The 17,942-nt window shown below is 36.1% G+C and overlaps 1 protein-coding gene across 1 annotated transcript in view; it reads left to right on the top strand.

Moving 5' to 3' along the window:
* Positions 1–17,661, top strand: part of LOC126367915 (G-protein coupled receptor dmsr-1-like) — a 49,392-nt gene extending 31,731 nt beyond the window's left edge. Inside the window, exons 3-4 of the mRNA XM_050011717.1 lie at positions 418–613; positions 14,033–17,661. Coding sequence (XP_049867674.1) covers positions 418–613; positions 14,033–14,196 — 360 coding nt within the window. The 3' untranslated portion in view covers positions 14,197–17,661. The remainder of the gene's footprint in view (positions 1–417; positions 614–14,032) is intronic.
* The last annotated feature ends 281 nt before the right edge of the window (positions 17,662–17,942 follow it).

Below are 17,942 nucleotides of genomic sequence, written 5' to 3'. Positions count from 1 at the left end.
TCCACACTATTAATATAGCACAACTCGCGGACTCCATACTCGTGCGAGCTAGACAGAGAGTACACTCCTTAGCGGCTTACGGTCATTTAAGAATTAACTAAGACCTGGAGGGGTTGAAGTCGGCGCTCGAAGCGATTAGTGCGGGGTGGCGAGTACCGTTCTTAGAGGTATATCTAAGGTATATATATATATATATATATATATATATTATCATCACTATTTATTCTATGCCTATAGTCAGTGCAGCAGAGACGTCACTTAGCAGACTGAATACTTTCCATACTTATACTACGTGAGTTATATTAAGTCACTTTGATAAGGTTTACGGTATTTTACAATAAGACCCTTTCTAGGTATTAAAACCTTAACAATGTTCCTTTTTACTTTAAACAAGTTGTATTTATTTGTGTGTGACAGGGAGAAAAAACTCGTTTGAACGATGATGGAGGCAAGCGGGGTGGCGGCGGCGGGGGCGGGGGGCGAACAGACCGAACAACTCGGATGCTGGTGGCTCTGCTAGGGCTCTTTCTCGCCACTGAACTGCCTCAAGCACTCTTCGGACTCCTGACGGCCATCGCGCCGCAACTCTTCGGCGTCTGCTACTACTCCTTTGGTGAGTTTCTTTGAATTTTAAGAGCGGGCTTTGGCTCTGGGTGGTATTTCGTGAGAATTTTATTATAGGAACAAAAATTACGTCAGCGGCTCTCATTTTCTTATTATAGACATAAGAAAATAACGCGAAGTTGATAGATACATATACATATAATATATACATACTTACGTTATACTGCCAATCGACTTTGATCTGACAAACGTAAGTTTCATACTTGGGGGTTAAAATGGCCACATCGAAGCAATTCATATAAGAAAGCAATATTGCTATTTGACGTTTGTGTATAAAAAGTGGATAAAATTCTTATTTTTTTATTTAAAGTTAAACCGCCACTAAATACGTAATCGAATCTAGTTTGTTGGTTTGTGATGTCAAGAAAATATTTTAAATATGCGAGAATTAGTTATCTAAACCTGCAAAGTTAGGACAGTGTTAAATATGTAACTACTGCCAGATAGAATCTATCGACCGAATCTCGACTAATACATCACTATCACTATGCTAATGAACGTCACAACACTGCTTTTGCACTTTGACAGATGTAACTCGCTCCGCGCTTTGAAGCTATAATTGATATATTTTATAAATATAATTGTAGGAATGGTAGGCAGAATGAATCGTAACATAAAGGTGTGTGAAAGAAATACCGAGGAGTGAGCGAGAGACTTCTCGCTCGCTCAATCCTCTCTTCAGAGGATTGTGGAGTAACAGGAAAATGGCGGTTGGTTGTTTTAAAAATGGAAAATGTATAAAATTATGAAAACGTTTTAAATGAACATGGAATATAGAAACAATCGTTTCCTTCATGCCTCATCCCACATAATCACTATTTTTACCTACTGAACTAGACGTATACTGAACTAGAATATTAGATATCTTAGAATTAGACGTGGAACCACGTGACGGGTTTAAACAAATATTAATAGTACAGTAATAGCACTACAAGGAAGTGACATGTATAATGGAACCTATCAATAAAGAGAGGGCACGCTAAACCTGTTCCGGGAGCTGAAACATGTCAGTGACCCTCAACTGTTCTCATAGTAGTCAAACACCTTTTGTACCCGAATGGCTTGCCAACTTTGACAACAGGGTTGATCAGGATACCTCGCTTTTACAGTATCCACTAGAAAAGGAAAAGTATCTAATGATTTGGATACATAAGTATGTTCTACTGTAACTAAGACATAAGCGCACCTAATTTAACCCTTTCACGGACAGAGATCATGGGTCATTGATGGTTCATAATAGGTAATAATGATACCTTGGGATCGGAACGTCATTAGACGTTCTGTCCTTGAAAGTTTTAAAATTCTATTATAGAGCTTTTGCAAATGCAATTCATTGATGAAAATTCCCTTGGGACTATGACACTAAAATTTATCGTATGTAGTCAATACATAACATCAAAGTACGACTCTATGAAAGTAGGTAATCGCACTAAAAGTAGTGCCGTGGAAAGGATATGGGTCGATAGCTGCCAAATACGCTGAACCAAAAAATCCTTCACGTGCATATATAGATGTGAAAGTTATTCTTACTTCTTATATTGAAGAGGTGGGTATAAGATTCCAAGCATCATCACAGTTTTATCCTTGAGTGCTCAGAAAATCCGCCGAGAGGAACTCATTTCTTGACGATATTACGCATTATTTTAACAGGCGTCGTATATTTTTGCTGTAAAGAAAAACGAAAATATATTTTCACTTCTCTTGGCAAGCCATAAAGAAGTAATATAAATTGTAGGTTAATATAAGCAGATTATATGAGGGTTTAAGTACATAAATTTAACGCTTTACGCGTATTATAAAATGTTGAGATACTTTTATAATGAAAACATGTTTTTATGCTTTTAAAATTGGAAGATTTACGAGTTTGCAATAAATGTTTGGTTTGGAATTTTCGTCATAAAGTCACATGTAAAACGTAATTGGAAGGCGATGCCGGTACAAAGTTACGCTTCATTAAATTTTGTGTCACGTAAAACTGGAACAATATCTTCGGTTTGACAAGCTTAAATTAAAGAAGTTATTCCACGTTGCGATGAGGTACGTGGTCGCAGTGGTTAGCTCTAATAAACTCCCTGTTTCATCAAAACAGACATTTGCTCAAAAGAGACATGGTAACATATTATCATGTTTTTATCACACTGTTGTACATACATAAACTTGCATATAATATGAAATACTTGTGTTGTTAAAAAAGCCACATCAAAGCACCTAAAAAGCAATATTGCTATTTCACATTTGTTGGCATTGCGCACTTATGTCAAATTGCAATACTTATTGATTTTTTGATCAATTGCTTCGATGTGATCCTTTAACCCTTGTTTTAACATATTGGAATATTTACTTACTCATTTATCTTACCAATTAATGGTGCATTACTCATAACTCCTAACACACACTAACCTAACTCACACTTGTAAGGACACATCGCCTGTAATTTCTTCTTAGACTTGACGGAATTTATAGTAAGTAGGAGATTTCTGGCTGCTAACATAGCCGTGAGTGATGCACTTTATAGTGACCACTACTTGCTCTTCGGTTAATATTGGTATCTACAATCACAGTCGTTAGAGCATACACTAGCCGATCTAAACATTAGAAAGTAGCCATCTCCTAATGAGTAGGTTATTAAATTAGAAACACTAGGTCCAGTTGGTCCAATTAACTTTTATTGCGTGAAATTGGACGGTCACTAAGTAATTGAGATTAGCTCATGGCTTATGAGGGCGTCGTTTTCCTGAAACCGCCTGTTTATTTGTTAGAAGCACGCAATTGCAATTAATTGGAAGTGCCTCATATTGCTGGATGAGACTATGTTTTATGTCATGACGTATCCCTTCCTGGCTTACTTTCTTATTTAACCACACATGTGTCCTCAAATGGATTTTAAGCAGCTTTACCAACATTGCTCAGCTTGCCTTATGGTAATACACCCGTTTTGCATTTATTGCCTGACTGTTTAGTTTGGGACTCCTTTGTGATTGAAACTGATAACTAGATTACATGCCGGCCTGGTGTCTTACGACAAAATTTGTTATGAAACATTTGGAATGGAAATAAACTTATCAACTAAGCCCAGTTCACCACCAGACAGTCGTTATGTAATTAGAGATGGGTTAACTGGGTAACCATCCGAGCCGTAACAAACTCCGTTGGGAAGGTTTATACCCTCATTATTCATCCATTAGTGAATGAAATTTGAATATCCCTTACGACTAGTCTTGTCTGGAATGGTCTAGTTTGAAACTGTAAATTGAGAATTCGGTGATCTGTGGGCTTTGTGAGACATGGACTCAGTGTAGGTAGGTATAAGATATTCGCGTAGGTGAATTAGGTTTAGTACTAACCTATAGATTCTGCGTCATCACTGTGCGGATAAACGGTTTATATCCCTTCTGACAAATGCTAGCATGAAAGTTTTCCCAGCTGGATATTGAACCCATCTTCTACTGCATTTGTTATTAGTCAGGAAATACGAGACATCTCAAAGTGTAGTGGTCTGGTTTGTAAAATAATAACATCTTCATTTCATGTTAATAGGTATTTACTTGTGAATATTTTATTCTACTCATAAGGTGTGTTTTTCTTTTCTCTCCAGTTTTAGGTATGATAAAGATTTTCATTGAGTGAAATGTAGAAATGAACATTAAAATTTTTTAACAATTTAATTTAATAAAGTTTTATTAATGTTTATTTTATTAATTTACCTATAAATTAAAAAAAAATTTCATTTTGCCTCGATTGTACAGCCATCCTATCAGTGTAGTATAAAGTTGAAATGTTCTGAACAGCGGACAATTTAGTTAGGCGTACAACTCTTGTTAAAACTTTCAATAATAGAGTATTGAAGCTTTGATTTCTACACATTTTTTTGTCTAAAGTAACGATTCGCAGTAACATGTTATGTATAGTATAGGTTACATATATTTAAGTAAGTTATAGAGGTAATAGACAATAAGGTGCCGCCACCAGGTAAACAACGATTCAGTGTGATAAGTCATAAGCCACTGATTTGTTTAATAACGTAAGTAATCCGAAAGTTATTATTAAACCAAGTCAATGGGAAAATGATGAAAGAACATTGTATGTTTCTGAGGAAATGTTAAATTATGTAAGTACTTAAAACTCATTATCGAAGTGTCTGTAGTTGAAGGCTGATTACTGACTGTGTTTTTGCAAAATAAATTCCCGTTTTGAGTATAACCCTGTTTTAATTTATAATAAAAGCCGCCAAACCGCAGCATTTAAATATATTAACCATGCATCGCAATAAAGTATTCAACAGAATTTCAATTTATGTCCTGTGACAAATTGCATTAACAATAGACTTTATGGTTTACGTTGTACCGTGCAAGGTCCAATTCGTCGCCTTACACTGAAAATCAAGTAAGCGCCTGTTTGAAATCACAGTCGGTCTGATTTTTTTGTTATGAAAACCTCGCAAGCTAGTATAAATTTAGGCAAAAAATTGTAGTTAAAATTTTGACGCAGATTGAAATTAATTAATTATTGTAAAAAAAAAGAAACACATTTGAATTTGACGAGGGTTTCACCATAAGGCGACGAATTAAGCCTTTAATTATATTTAATTGAATTGAAGACTTAGTTATTCAAATTGAATTGAACCGCGTCATTGGATCCTGCCAAAAGATCTCGCCGTATCAGAAAGGATAATCTTATCTATTAATATTTACCTACATTTACTTCACGTTCTTAAATCACAAATGACTGCAATATTTTTTTGTGACACATTTCTGTTATGTAGTACATATCCTGTCACGTTTTATGTAAGTAATATTACAAGTATTCCCTTTGTAAGTCATTCGGCTTGTTTATTAGGGAACAAATGAGAATGGAAGAACGAAACTGTTCAAATATTCAGTTGATGACTGTTCTATCTATAGTACCTAGTTGTCGGTCCGATTTAGACTCTTTGAAATGCTTGTTTCACACAATGTTAAATAACAAAGAGAAGAGAAAAAAAAACCGGTGGTAAAAACAAACAATATAATTTGGTTGATATACCTAGTTTCGAAATAAGTAGTCGGAAATGATAATTTTTTGGTTGCACTTTTAAATAAATTACAGTGCCATACATAGGTACGTCAGCAAAAATACTAAAATCATAGTTATTTCAAAAAGTCGCGTAGTGCAGAGAATGCTAATCGGCTCTGTATTAGGATTTCCCGGTAAGTTTATTTGAAAATGCCATCGAATTTCTGACCTATCACGATGAGATATCATTTTTAAATCGCGGCCGAACACGAATTTTATGACGATACGCGACTCCCGTAGGTTACATAATATATTATAAGCTACCGACCCTTCTGTTAGACAAAAAGTGACAGATTACAATCACATGTTGTATGTACTTGTACATAATTAAAATATTACTTTAAATATTAAAGTACCAAAAAGTTTGTTTTATAATACTGAGGGGTCACCCCTTAGACTGGTTTGTGACCGACGGCAGGGCACGATCGCCATTTTGAAAAACGCGGACGGAGGTGTACGTAGATGGTCCTTCAGTTGCGAAACTGCGACGTTATTGCTTCTGATTGGCCAATTCAATTTGTTACACGCATATTTAGGTACAAAACATAAGTTCACGATTATATTGCATTTGGCTAGTTACAGGTACATCCAACACATGATGAACTAAGTACCCAAGCCTCACCGAGCTTTCCTTTTTTTAACTCTATTTTTAGGTATTTAGATTTCCTCCCGGTAACTATTTCCCGGTTACTATTTACTGGTGTAAGTGAGTAATCGTTACATGTGTCAGGGGCCTTTGGCGGCTGAATCATAACCCTGACACAAGGTTTGATGAGACTGGTATTCTACTTCACAGCCCAGAAGTAGATTTCCTAGAAGTGTTTGTGTAAGTACTTATATAGATTTCTTAAAGAATCTAGGGCTTGATGTAGACTTTGTAAAACCTTTGGCAAAAAAGGCGGATTTTCGGCCTTTCTATGACTTTTTAGCTTTGAGCAATAAAAATTTTATTTAATTTTTTTCAACGAAAGTTAACATTTTCATTCTATTGGAAAAAAATGCAACACTAAATTCACTAGTACATATAATAACAAACAACATCGAAACAAAATCCTTTGCACCCATTCCATCTTTGAGTAACATTATCTATATTTTCCTATAATGTTCTAAAGTCGTATAAAAAACGTGAAAAACCAGCGCTCTTGATTGAATTTGTACATTTTACGAGCATCTGCTCGTAGACACGTCGACGTGAAAGCTACTTAGGAGTAAGTGTACTATATATTGTTGTCCCTAATGTTCGTACTGGCATGATACAAATGGCAGCATTCTTTAAAAGTGTACTCAGTGCTTCACGTCACCAGAGAACTGTCATTTGAAATGTTCCCGCAGTTTTATCAAATATTTGTTACAAGAACAGGTTGTCTAAAATAGGAGTCTCGAAATTGTGTTATTACTTGGGGGATTGGTATTCAGTATTTGTAGCAAATGCGCAATTTAAATGCGATATTGACTTATTCTTCACTAAATATAAATATTTGAAAGTTAACTGATATTTTAGGTAGGTATAATAGATTCTATTCTGAGAAGCAAATTTGTACCAAGCTGATAAAGTAACCACCATCATCAGATTAATTGCACTATATGAAATATCAATTTCACAATGTACCTAATTAATATTTAACTTATTACTTTTGGTTGACATGACTTTTCGGTTCATTTGGAATTATTAATTAGTTGTATTTTGTTTGTTAATAACAAGCCAAGCTATTTTAAGTAGGATCAATGACGGACTTTTCAGGGTACGTTCCAAAAACAATATTATAGATAATATAGGCGTTGTAAAGTTTTCACGTGATAATTACCTATTTTCTCATTGCTCGGGTAGGTACTTAGAAGGACGTAATATACGATCCCGACGACCCGATTACTCTAGCCATAGAGGCAGCCAAGCATTCGCGACACCAAATATTTCAGGACCCCGATACCGACCTCGCCGGCGTGGTCGACGATTTTTCTCAATCAGCGTTTATCGCTATCGACCCAAAGATTTTTTCTCTCAGACGACGTCCTGAGCCGCGGTTCGCGGCCAACTGGGTACCCTCAGGCCTGTTGCATTGTATCGGGTGAGAGCCTTCAGCGCTTATCGCTATCGACCCACTAAGGTCGATTAATTCTTCCAAATATTTTTCCTCTTAGACGACGCCCTGAGCCGTATATTTAGGTTCGCGTCTAACTGGGCGCCCTCAGGCCTGTTGTCTTAAACGTTGTACCGGGTGAGAGCCTTCAGCGCTCCTCATTTGTCCGGCGAAGTATGCCATCTGCGGCAAATCTACAATAAGTCACGTAAAAAAAAATAGGTAGGTACATAATTATTCAAAAATATAATATAATGGCAAAAATATTTGTTGCTTGGATCAGATATGGTATAGAATTATGTTAATAATAAGAATAATAATGGGTGCAGGACGTGTTCTGCCTGGGCGTAATAACAAGGGTCAACATTTATACCCAAAAACAAAGTTAAATGATGAACATGTCTGTTATACGTGAAATTAGAAGGTTAAACGAAGGCAACTCTGTACAGCGCTATGGTTGCTATGGTGGTTGCTATGGTTGGTGTTGTCTGTATGTGCTATGGAGAACGTAGCCTGAAAAGTCCTTCATTGAATTTTGACAATTAGAGGGCAACAATTTATCGGGAATGTCAGGATGTAGGGCTGGATTACGGGTTAATCAGTCTAGATAGATTAATATATGGAAGGCAGTCTAAGTGGTTGGTAATTAATCAAATTGGTACTTGTTTTAGTGCCAGGGTACTAAGAAATGATTACTAAGAAAGAGCTACGCCCTTCAACCAAAATTACCATTGTGTTAATTTATCAATTTTACTTTAAACGATCATAAACTGCCTATATACGTCCCACTGCTGGGCACAGGCCTCCCCTCAATCAACCGGAGGGGGAATGGAGCATACTCCACCACGCTGCTCCACTGCGGGTTGGTGGAGGATTATTATTAGATTGGGTTTATGATTATATGACTTTAAACGAGAATTTTAATTGATTTTTATTACCCAACTAAATTCTCGCTTTGTATAATAAAACCCCGCTAAAGGTTATGTTTATATAACATAACTACGTATATTTGGAAACATTTTATATTAGTTCTTTAGCTAACAATGTGAATTTATTTAGGAAAGTAATCGTAGTTAATATAAGGTATATTATGTATATACAGGGTGTTAGTGACATCGTAATTAAAACTTTGAGAGATGATTTACACCATGATTCGGAGTTGATATCAAGTGGAATTTTCCGATAGGAAATTCCTTTTGATATTAACTTAGAATAATAGGTAGAAACATCTCCCAAAGTTGTCACTAACACCTGTATATCAAGTGGAATTTTCCATCGCAAAAGTATAGAATTGAAAATAATTTAAAAAAACTAATCATGACCGATATCATCCCCCTCAGTATTCGTTACGATGTCAGTAATACTCTGTATAATACCAAACAATAGCCATATTGCTTTCCTAAATAAATTCACATTAGAAACAATTAATTTGTATTAACTTTTCATAATTGTGTAGGCGTTCATAAATTAAAGCGAGTCTTTCTCCGTATTTCAACTTTGAGCTACGGAGCCAGTATTTAATTAATTATACATTATAAAGTAAACAACTTACACGTAATTATACGTATAATAATAGTAATCAGTATTTCAGATTCAATACGTAATTTAACGGACTGTACTTAAATTTAATTTTCATTTAAATTACAGTGTTTTCGGGTAAAGATGTAAGTACTCGTTGTTTAGATTTCTGATGACTTTTGGATTTTTAGGATTAGGAAATACCTAAATAAATAAATAGCTTTGTGGGTGCGGAATAGATAAAACGATTAAAAAGTTAGATATTTTACAGGCATGTACATATTCACGCCTAATTCCCACCGGGGTAGGCAAAGATTATGGAATTCCATTGATTCGATCCTGTCACACTTCGCTTGCTTCTTCCATATATTTATCAACAGGCTCATTGACCTTATTTTTGGCTTCGCTCTAGGTGAGTAGGTATAATACCTACTTACTTGACTAAATCAGGTTAGGCTATGATATTTACTGTGGTATCGTTTATATAGTGGGAAAGTATAGAATTGGCTTAAAAACCTTGATATAGATAATAATGTGCTCTTATGAATGTAGGTATCTTCGAGACATAATGGACCCTGTAACACGCAGGCAGTTATAAGGCGTAGTTGGTTATAAGATATAACACACAGTGATATTAAAATTTAACGTTCCACTCGTCTAGGCGCTTGATACTAGATTGAAAGAAACACACACTAGACGTGGAATATATTACTATTCCTATATGATAATGTTCTTTGACACGTTCTCTGATATATCTGCCGCCGACATCTGCCTTATTGAATCTCTTTTCAATCTACACCCGGCTAAGAGGTAAACTGTACTACATGTCTAGTTATTTACTACTAAAGAAAATCTACGTCATCCGTTTGCTTGCTTAGATTAAAAGATAAATATAATAAAGGGAGAGGCAACGCTGCAAGGGTACGTTCGGGCGGGGCTCGCTTTCCGGAGGGCTTTTTGACGCCTGATATGCTTTTTTTTTAAATTATATATTTGTGTATTTTGACGTATTTTAATGTAGGTTTTTAATTTTACTTTGTTATATATTTTAGTAAGTAACAATTTGATGAATAAATACTAATTGTTTTGTCAACTTTAATGTATTTGTTTGCATGTTTGGTAAATAAAGTATTTTTTAGTTTAAAAAATTGTATAATAATATTTTATGTAACCTTTTAACAATTAACACATCAAAGACATCATACAATATTTTCCGAATATAATAAAATTGATGTCCGTAATTTGGGCATACACAAAAATCGGTAGAAGACAACCGTTTATCGGGTAGAGCCTTCGGCGCTCCCCATTTGTCCGGCCAAGTAGTTTATGCCATCTGCGGCAAATCTACAATAAGTCACAAAAAAAAAAACAACCGTCACACCTTCGTCACCCTGAGAACAGACGCTGAAGCCTCTCAGCTTGTGCCTGTTACTAATGCTTCTTCTTCATGCTAAATGATTATTGTATGTGGGTGTCTCGATCGAGCACAGACACTTCTTATTTATTATACATTACGCAAACAAGTCTTGTAAACTAAAGTCTGCTCATCAAAGTTAAAACTGTTTATCAGTGGGTATGAATACATTTTCGTAGAACTAACTTTGGCAATTAGCAGTGAATTTTTTATCCCGGCTCATTCTAGTCATTAATCAATGAAACTGACAAGGGGGCGTCTGCTTTATGTCGAGGTGGTAAGAAATATAAAATATCTTACCACCTCGACATAAGGATAAGTAATTTGTCAAGTATTAGGCGCGAGTGAAACCAGCGTTTGTCTAATTTAGATTTATAGAAATGAAAACTCGCGGGTCACACTTCCAGCGACATGAAACTGAAGGCGATATTTTTATCGCGACTTTATCGCATTTGGCAGCTTTCGTTTCTCCTCGTCTTGGTATATATAAAATAACTTTCCATCGATATAATATGACCTGAAAGGTCATTGTTAGTAGTAATGAATTTTCGACTTTGTTGGAACAGTTGCAAGCTCAAGTTGAAGTGAGTGTGACATGATTTATATCTTACAAGAACGTCGAGATAAGTTGACGTAAAAGTGCGACACACAAGGTCTGTCGACATTGTTGTGTGAAGATGCTCATCTTTTGACAAGTTGTGCCCTGCAACGGTGTAGTGTCATTTATCAAGTTTGCGACAAGAAAGCAATTGTGGTTTAGTATATTACCGAGGTAGGCATTTCTCAAGAAGTAAAATGGCGTGCGCCTGCGGAAACTCTAACAGGGTTAACATATCCCCATTACGTTAACAAATAAATATAATGCTGTTATACACCATATATTTTTATTACGATATTATTTTATCTCCACTTGCCGAACGCAAGAGATGGGTGGGACACATTGCTCGAATGAGCAAAGAAAGATGGACCCGGAGATTGTTGGACCACAAGACCGAGAGGAAGACCACCAATGAGATGGAAGGACGATATCGTACGACACGCAGGATATGGCTAGATGTCTATAGCCCAAGATCGTCGGAAGTGGAAAAACAAGGAAGAGGCCTACGTCTAAATTGGATATGAATTTAGGCTGATATAGATAGATAGATAGATTATTTTACGAAGGAAAAGATTTTATCGAATGACATAAGCTCACGATTACATTCCCAAAATTCTCAATTGCACTAGTCATCGCAAGATGAACTGAGTACCCTACATTACCTTAGGTTCCTGTTACATCAACCAATTTTATCGAAATGTAATGATTTAAGAGAGAGAGAGGGGATGAAAGTTCGTTATAGATACATTATCTTTAGATCGAGGTAAAGTATTTTTTAAATTTAAGAATTTACATCTTTATATTCTTTGTAATAAATACTTGAGTCGTATTTTCATCAATACAGCTTTACAAATATTTACTCTAGTGTGTTTGTGGTGAATACATTAAAAATAATTGTCAATATGAATTACTTATCTACAAAAGCGAAACGTAGGGCAAGTAAATTTATTTTAGAAGTAAATTAAATGTTGTGAAAATACCGTCTGTCGTATTTGCGGTGTGACCCTGACCGACCAAAATTGCAATAAAAAAGGACAGACCTTATGTGGAATTTAATGGAAGTGCCCTCATTAATATCAAAAAGGAATGCGTCTCTAGGGCTAAGCTTGGACAAACGAATGAGTGAAATGTGAAAGGATCGTCACGTTTTGCGACAGGTCTTTGAAAGTGCTACGTCATGCTAGTGGTGTAGGGAGATCTCCATAGAATAGATTACATAGTTAAACTGCCTTTGTTGGATAACAGCAGGCCGATCTCTGTGAAAGCGATTTGTAAATTGGTAACCGGGAACGCTTCAATGCGTCATCTAGCGCTTGTGCTAGATAAGTTCAGTCAAATTGTTTTTATAACTGAACTGATACGCCATATGTGAAAAATGGGTTAATTTCATTTCAGATAATATTTTCTTTGCTCTATTTTCGAATTTGAAATAGAATAAAAGCTTTTCGTGATGGGTATGAGCTGTTTAGAGTAGCAAAGATAGCGAGTACTTCCTACTGGGTACTATTGAGTTCAATTGCAACTGCTTTTAATAACAGTAAACTTTATTCATCTATCATTACGTCCGTTTACTTTGGTAGAAGTTTGCAAAATGAGTTTCAGCTTGTAAGAAAGACGGGGTCGATAGAGTTGGAACATTCGTATCGAACTTGTGATCGCCCGCATATTTGAATTTAAAATTGTAGTTACAGAGCTAGGATGCGGGTGTAGTAAAATTGAATACGAAATGGCGCAGAGATAGAAGCCCTGTCATACGCAAGCAGTTACTGATTCAACAGGTGTGTATTTGAATTACATAAGTAGAGAAGGAAAATGACAAAATGCTGCAACCACAGTTCGGCTTACAGGAATGTCCAATAAAATTGTACACATCTTAGTATTTGAATATGTAAAACAGATTTTTCCGATTTCGCCCCGCGATATTTTAACGAGAACTTTTCCTTATTTTTTCTGATTCGCCTGCAAAATGTAATCGCTTTTCGATTTATATTTTTCACTTCGGATAGGTAGGTCTTTAATCTTTATATGTTTTGGTAGGTATTTAATGCATCTTAAACCCTTAGGTTGGCCATTGACATTTTGTTCGTTGTTGTAGGACAAAAGTTAGTAGGTCGACTCGTACGAGTCCAGGGCTCTTAACCCTCCATTAAAGTCCTCCAAGTCACCGTCAGCGTCGAGTTGTGTACCCTTTGGTTGACATGGGGAGCGAGCCACGTGTAACCTAAAGAAGAGGGACGCACTCATTGTTAAAACCGAAATGTAACAGCCTTCAAACGCCGAACTAGTTGGACACAGACCTTTATCAGTAAAAGAGATGTGAAGTATATAGGAACCATTATGCCGTGTCTCAGACGTGCTTTGTTGAATAATTTAACATATGCTTAGAATATCATTTAGAGTGCATGCAAGTTTCCTCATGAAGTTTTCATTAGGCGTGAAATCTATGAACCCGTACTTGGAAAATTTCTTGCTTTAGCGTTTAGCCTTCTGGAAATAGAATACTGCATCGTTGATGGTGCAGCTTCTTTAAAGTTTCAGGCTTTCCCTGACTTGTCGGGACAGTAAAAGTAACGCACCGTACGCGTTTTCCCTTGTATTTTGGTTTGTTATTGCTGTTGCTAAAATAAACTTATAATATAGATGCGAGCAATGCGTTTTCGTTTCGGTAACAATGCAATCATATCGATGCCGCTACCGCATCGACAAGTCGAATAAGGACCTTACTCTAAACTGTGTTTTGTTTCGCAGGTGAGGTGATGGACATGATGGCGCTGGTGGGGTCGGCAGTGAACTTCGTGCTGTACTGCAGCATGAGTCGTCAGTTCCGATCGACATTTACGCGACTCGCGCGCAAGGTGCTCCCCCTCCCCGCGCGCGACGCTGACCCTCTTACCAATACCACCAAAGCGTAGCGCATGCGTCCCGCAACGTCTACCGTTGCGATTTAGTGGCCGTACTTTATGTAACTGTGTTCTGGTTCATGTGAAGAAAAGGGTAAAATAGACTTTGATAATGGACATTGAGTGTTGACTTATTAATAAGGAATGACCATATATAATGAAATGGTGTTATAGACTTTAAAACAACAATGCAATTATCACCTAGCCTATTAGATTGTGTCACGGCGTCCAATATTTTATAATCAGCAGCGCCCGCGCCACGGGTAGGTACCGGCGCGCGCGGCGCGATTTATATCGAGGGCTTTGACCAAAATAGCCGTACGATGCGGAATCCGTGTCGCCTGTGCAGGACTGCGATAGTTAATAATTAAAGTATGTAATTATGTATGGTTGGTTTTGTAATACGTGTCAAAGAATGAGTAGGTAAGTAGGTATATAAAATTAAACTTGAAAACAACGAAAGTGTTTCATGAGCGATGGATCAAAGATATACAGGTCATTACAGGTAGTTAAGAAAATCGGGTTATGAAATCACAATTATTATTAATCTGCGAGGAATATCCATTTATTAGCTGATTTGAGAAGCACGAAGGTGACGACAAATTTATCAAGAGCGAGCTAAGTGACGGCGTCAAAACACCATTTTACAGCGCGAACCGTGTCGTGCATACAAAATTACTGTTTTCCACAATGTCACAGTACCTACTGTTCGGCTAAAAATAACATTTTACTGAAATGCTTTAACAGAAACCTAGGGAAAACCAATTTACTTGACTTTTTATGTAAATGAGACGAACGAACTTGATGACACTTTCTCTTTTTTGCTTAGACGAAATATTATTCGACAGGATATCAATTTGTTTCACTATGTGCACACTCATCTCTATTCCAGTATTTCCAGACTTGGTACCTCGCCAGTTCCCCCATCCCTTAACCTTTCAGTTAGGTATTCCGCTAGAAAAACGAATGAACCGTCGGTTTTATTCGTACGATCAAATAATGTGGAAGTTCTATTCTACTTTCCCGGATAAGTACTTCCTACTGGCACCAGTTTCTAAGCGATATTATTTTCCTATAAGGGTTCCAACAAAGTTATTCGCTATTCTCGCTCGCCAAGAGATTAAAAGTTAATCTATATGATGAACATGCTAAGTCCGAAGAGGATAAAGCAATTCCGCTACTTAATTGCGATATCTAAGCAATATTGAAAGTTCCGTCACTTGCCACTTATTTATAGTGAATTACGGTAGTTATTTATTTGCCGGACTAGCTTAAGATGGACTGTGACACTTATCCTTTAATATTACGAGACCAAGTTTTCCCTTCTCCTGAGCAGCGACAAAAATATTGTTAGTGATGAATCTAGTCAAGATTAGAATGTCGCTACGAAATAGCTCTTAATTAAAATAAAAATATATATAGTTTTTAAGTCACAAGATGAAAAATTAATAACCCGGACATTTCAACACATGATAACTAATATATCACTCGTTCGATTCTGTATCCTTCAAGGCTGTGTTTGGTTTTGTTGTTCAAACTGTTAAACAAAGTTGAAGGATACTGTAAGGGTTGAGAAGAGGCAGAAGGGAGGGATCTTCGAAAGATTTACTGTTGTTTCCTAGAATGACAAACTGGCAAGCGGCGCACATTTGGAAGCGAGGAGAACATAAGGGTCGAAAGATTCAATTACTGAAGTTTGTTATCAGGGTCTTCTGGCGATTTTGTAGCAAGTAGGTACGATAACTTGACTGGCAGTGACAGCTTGAAAAGGGCTTTACAATTTTGAATAATGACAATAGGTAATACAAGCAGTCATAGGAGTGTAGGAAAAACGAGATATTTATATTGTCTCAGCAATCAAATTCGTATGAAATAATTACATTATCAATTAACTCACTTGTAACAATTCGATGTGTTATCAAGTCTTATTCAGATATCCTGTGGTCGGTTATAAGAAGCTTGTACTTAAAATTCTACGAGTAAATTACTAAGACATTTCTGCACTTCTCTTATTAATATCTTCATACTGCCTACATAGCACTTGCTGTTAAGATCATAGAAAAAAAAATGTACCCTTAGATGTTTAAATTAATACCAATTATTGGTGCTATCATTAAATAGCACTAGCTAGCTATTTGATGTTTAAAAATCATAAACGTAAGTAGGATGTTTAGTGTAACATACGATTTACCAATGCCGACAGATGTTACGTACAACTTTTTGAGAAATCTAGTCAAATCTGGGGGGTTAAAATGGCCACATCGAAGCAATTCATCTGAGAAAGTAATATTGCAATTTGACATTTGCGCATATAAAAGTAAGTGTGCAATGCAAACAAATTTAAATAGCTATATTGCTTTCTTAGATGAATTGCTTCGATGTGGCGCTTTTAACCCCCCAAAAACTATAAATAATCGTTTTGCTTCATGCCTCGTCCCACGATTTATGGTATTTTATTACTTTTTGGACATGTCCTAGAAGTCAACTAAGTGACTTTATTCGAGGTTTTTTAAGGGACGTCTGGTGTGATTGTGACGGATTTATTATGGGGAAATGGGGTGTGGTACTCAGTATTGTATAGTTTACCATTATTTATTTTAACCCCCCCTGTACTTAAAGTTGACGTCACTTTATAGAAAAACAATGCTTGGAATGATTTTTATGTACACACTTGCTACTTATTTATAGAAAAGATTATTTAACCGGAATAATTCTGACATTGTTATCAGTAAACTTGTTATTGTTTGAATTATTCATTTATGTAAAACATTGTTTGTGAATAGAGTGTTTCCGCGTGGTTATTTTTTTACCGTTTTATGTTTGTGACGCTGCTGCGCCGTAAAGTCGTCGATGTGATATTATTTGACTCGATTGTAATCGAGTGAACTTTATACTGGAAAATGGGACCCGAATGAATTAATATTCATATTGGATTTGTGTCATCATGTAATGGATCAGGATATAACAAGAATTCTTCGAACAGACAAAGGGCTTGCTATTTTGGTAGCAGGATTAAGCTTGTTGTAATAAATGTAAATAGGCATTTTATTAATTTAAAATTTCCATTTGTTTCAATCTTTTATGTGATCAAAAAAAATATGTTAGAACTTATCCACTTTTACATCCTTGTTGCCGATATCTTATCATAGGTAGGTTACAAAATAGTATCATTTTTGATGTGATTTATTGTAGATTAACCGTAGATGGCATTAACCACTTGGCCGGACAAATGGGGAGCGCTGAGGGCTCTCACCCGGTGCTAAATAGTACCAAAATGTCTTGAATACTTCTACTTAACTACACATTGTACATATCGACGATACCATGAGACGTATAGTGAAATGTTATAGAATGTAAATAGGTATAATATTAGATATAGATAGTTTTTGTATAGTCAAATGTTTTGCGGATTGTAATTTATCAATGTTAAAATATAGGTGTGCCTAGAAAATATCAATAAACAATTTTGTAAACAAATTCAGTTGTTATTTTTCTCTGGTATAAAACTGTTTCGTCGCTGTGAAGGACAGTGGGTAAGTAAAATAATTATTATTGTTCAGTATGTTTGATTGAAATGTAGAGTAACGACTGAGAAATTATTTCAGTAGGTAAATATCTATACTAACTCACAGTGGAACAGCGTGGTGGACTATGCTCCATACCCCCTCCAATTGATTGAGGGGTGGACTGTGTCCAGCAGTGTCTAAGCTGTTTATGTTATGTTAATTATATACTACCTAATTTGCACGATTAAACAT

The sequence above is a fragment of the Pectinophora gossypiella genome, chromosome 6 (assembly GCF_024362695.1).
Source record: "Pectinophora gossypiella chromosome 6, ilPecGoss1.1, whole genome shotgun sequence".
Taxonomy (NCBI): domain Eukaryota; kingdom Metazoa; phylum Arthropoda; class Insecta; order Lepidoptera; family Gelechiidae; genus Pectinophora; species Pectinophora gossypiella.
The sequence above is the reverse complement of the archived record's forward strand: the minus strand, read 5'-3'. Positions and strand labels throughout refer to the sequence as shown.